Genomic DNA, 3,243 nt, shown 5'->3' with positions numbered 1-3,243 from the left:
TTTTTGGGCCCCCCTCAGGGCTGGGCAGCCACAGCAGGGGTTGGGTACCCGCAGGCTTGGCTCCTCGCTGGCAGCATCTCAATGAACCTGGAGTGCTCAGTGGGGTAATGCCCACGCCGGGAGCATCTCCAGAGGCGCGGGGGCTGCAGCTCCTCTCCCCACAGGTCACCACGGACCTCCGGCACCGCTGCACCGACAGCCACACTGGCACCTCTGTGTCCGCCCCCATGGTCGCGGGCATCATCGCCTTGGCTTTGGAGGCAAAGTAAGTGTGACCTCACCACCAGCTTGCGGGGGCAACGTTTCCAAATCCAGTAGCTGGAAAGCAAAACCAGAAGGAATAAAGGTGTTTTTTCTTTTCCTCTGGAGCACCTCAAAAAGGGGCAAAGTTATTCTAAATTGCTGCTTTTTGGTGAGGTTTGATACAGCGTTGTTGTTTTGCATCTAATCTTCCTGCAGGTGTTTTGTTGAGCTAATTCTTCACTTGTTGCCATCTGCTGAAAAGTTGGGGTTGGGGAGATAAGTCAGGCTTTTTCTCAGTGCTCTCAAATGGCTGACAGCCGGCTCCAACAGGAGTTTTATAAATACTTCCTGGAAAGAAAATGTTAGAAAACATCACAGAAAATGGAAAACGTCTGTAGAAGTGATGGTTTTCAGCAAGCGTTTCATTTCTGGGGGAAAAGGACTACTTTTGCATGTCAAAAACTCACACAGCGTGACCGACAGCAACACACTCCCTGGTTCAGACAAGTTACTCTTTGCCTCTTTTCTCCATCCCGGTCCCATAGAGGTTCCCCACCCCAGGAGCGGCCCCGCAGGGGACTGGGCTCACCCCTTGGGCATCCCCATGTTGCTCCATGGAGCATCTTCTCATGAGCTTCTCGCTGTTATTATTATTATTATTATTTTAATGGGGTGGAAATAAAATGAAGGTTGGGAATAAGCCCTGGGGCAGCACTACACTCTTGTCCGGGTACTGCAATCGTGGTGTGACAGCTCCACTCCCTCTCCTCCGGTTGGGTGAACATGTTTCTGGAGAGGCCATTTTCATTATAAATATATTTAAGAGCTTTAGACGTAATTTTTGAATTGTTTAGCTGAGGCATAAAACGCAACATTAAGTACCAGAGCTTGGTGCTCAAGCACTCCATTATGATGAGAAGGAATAAATTGAATTTCTTTTCTTAAATGTTGCTTGAGAGCAACATAAATCCCAGCTCACGGTGATAAAGAACCAACTGTATGAAAAGCATGGAAAATTCTTCAGCAATATCCCTGGGCTGGGGGTCTTGCTGGGGGCTCCGAAGAGCTCAGTGTCCAGCACTCTGAACACACAGACCTCATGCAAACCCAGCCTGGACGGGTGGTTCGGAAACATTTTGGGTTTCATTTTTCTGTTAGATGAGAAACCCAGGTTTTTTTCCAGCAGTTTTTGCTGTCATTCCTGTAAAGGGGAGGTTTGCTCAGCAGTGCGTATCAGCAAGCTGCTGAGCCTGGCACCCTGCCTTGGCACGTGCTTCGTTCCAGATTTCCTACAAGAAAATGAGGAAAACCTTCCTGATTGGCTCCAGATATACCCTGGAGCATGAGAGCCAAACACCTCTGGCCAGGAATAAATCCTTCCATGCCCATGGGCATGTGGCATCCCTCTCTGGGGCACCCCAAGCGATGACCAACATCCAGGCAGGGCATCAGGGTTTAAATCATCGATTCATGGTCATTTGGAGCAGGAAAGAAAGTTTTGAGAGGTTTTTTTAACCCAGTGAGGGTTTCTGCTGATGCTGGGAAGACTGGGAGCAGCAGAGCCATCCCATGAGCCATGTGTTGTTGCAGCCCCCTGCTCACCTGGAGGGACGTCCAGCATCTGCTGGTCAAAACCTCACGGCCAGTGCACCTGCGAGCGGACGACTGGAAGACCAATGGTGCGGGGCATAAAGGTGAGGGGCCGCGGAGGTGGAGGAGGTGTGGTGAAAATGGCCATGAAAGGGAAAATAAAGTCCCCAGAGCTTTGCTCGTGGGAGTTTTTACCTTGGATGTCCACTCTCAGCTGGCTTGGGTGCTCCTGCCATTGGGCTGTTGAGTGGAGGGAGGAGAGGGCAGTAATTTGTGGGGTGAGATGCTTGGAAGCCTTGCTTGGTGGAGGTTTGGAAGCCTTGCTTGGTGGAGGCTCTCCTGAACTGCAGTGTTGACTGCTACTTTCAGTGGGCTGCTCCCAGAAATGGGTTTTCTGCAGTGCCAGCGCAGATTTGGGGTGTAACTCAGGCAGGATGATGTCCTTCATGTGTCCAAGTGCCTCATATCCGACAGACTCAACTCCACACCTTTCTCGATGGGTGGAGGATGCTCCTCCAGGCTCCAAGGAGGAGCTGCTGGCCCCTGCTCGGAAGGCAGTGGGTTTCTGAGTCTTCTCTCTTTCCAGTTAGCCATCTATATGGCTTCGGTCTGGTGGATGCAGATGCTATTGTGGTGGAAGCCAAGAAGTGGAAGACAGTTCCTCCCCAGCACATCTGCGTGGGAAGCCTGGACAGGGTGCCCAAGTAAGTGTCACAGGGTGGGCTCTCCCAGGACATGCAGACACTTGGAAGGAGCTTTGGTGGAGCTGGCTCTTGTGATGCAAAGGCTCAGCTGCTATGCCAGCATTTGGATGGGAAAATTAGGAGTCAGGGTGACCGGGACAAGCCCATGTGCAGACAAGGTGATGTTTCTGGCTTTTATGGTCAGAGCAACCTGCACCATCACCTCGAGGCCTGCTTATTGACTCAGAATTGCCCACTTGGGGTCTGTGCCTATGGCTTGGCTCAGAGCAGGTCCCATGGGGACTCTCTGGGACCTGCTTTGACAGTGGGTGGTTTATTTTTGCTCTTTCCATGCATTTGCTTCCCAGGTTGGGTGATCAGCAGGGAATTTTCGAGGGCTGATAGTGGAAGACCAAAACCAACTTGCCCACTGGGTCCTACATGAACAGTGATGTGTTGGGCTCTCCTCCCTCTTCCACCAAACACCTTGTCTTGATGGAAGATGGCAAAAACTGGTGCTTTGATGCAAGGAGTCACTTTGAATTTGGCTTCAGGTTCAAACCACCTTAGGTTCACATCTCATCCTTGGTGGGTCTGTCCCTCCTAGGTTAAAGGGTGGGATCAGGAATCTGACGAAATGGACCCTCCCGGTTTACCGCTGCCTGGCAGTAGAGCAAGAGGAGTTGTTCATCAGAAAAGCAGTTCCTTCAGAAAGCCTCACGTACAC

The 3,243-nt window shown here is 51.2% G+C and overlaps 1 protein-coding gene across 1 annotated transcript in view; it reads left to right on the top strand.

The window, feature by feature from the left end:
• Positions 1–3,243, top strand: part of PCSK6 (proprotein convertase subtilisin/kexin type 6) — a gene marked incomplete at both ends in the record, with an annotated part of 20,079 nt that overhangs the window by 16,228 nt on the left and 608 nt on the right. Inside the window, 3 exons of the mRNA XM_010139871.1 lie at positions 165–265; positions 1,834–1,937; positions 2,420–2,537. Of these exons, the coding sequence (XP_010138173.1) occupies positions 165–265; positions 1,834–1,937; positions 2,420–2,537 (323 nt within the window). The remainder of the gene's footprint in view (positions 1–164; positions 266–1,833; positions 1,938–2,419; positions 2,538–3,243) is intronic.

This window comes from Buceros rhinoceros, unplaced genomic scaffold, assembly GCF_000710305.1.
Source record: "Buceros rhinoceros silvestris isolate BGI_N320 unplaced genomic scaffold, ASM71030v1 scaffold24567, whole genome shotgun sequence".
NCBI classification, from domain to species: domain Eukaryota; kingdom Metazoa; phylum Chordata; class Aves; order Bucerotiformes; family Bucerotidae; genus Buceros; species Buceros rhinoceros.
This window is presented reverse-complemented; position numbering and strand designations above follow the sequence as displayed.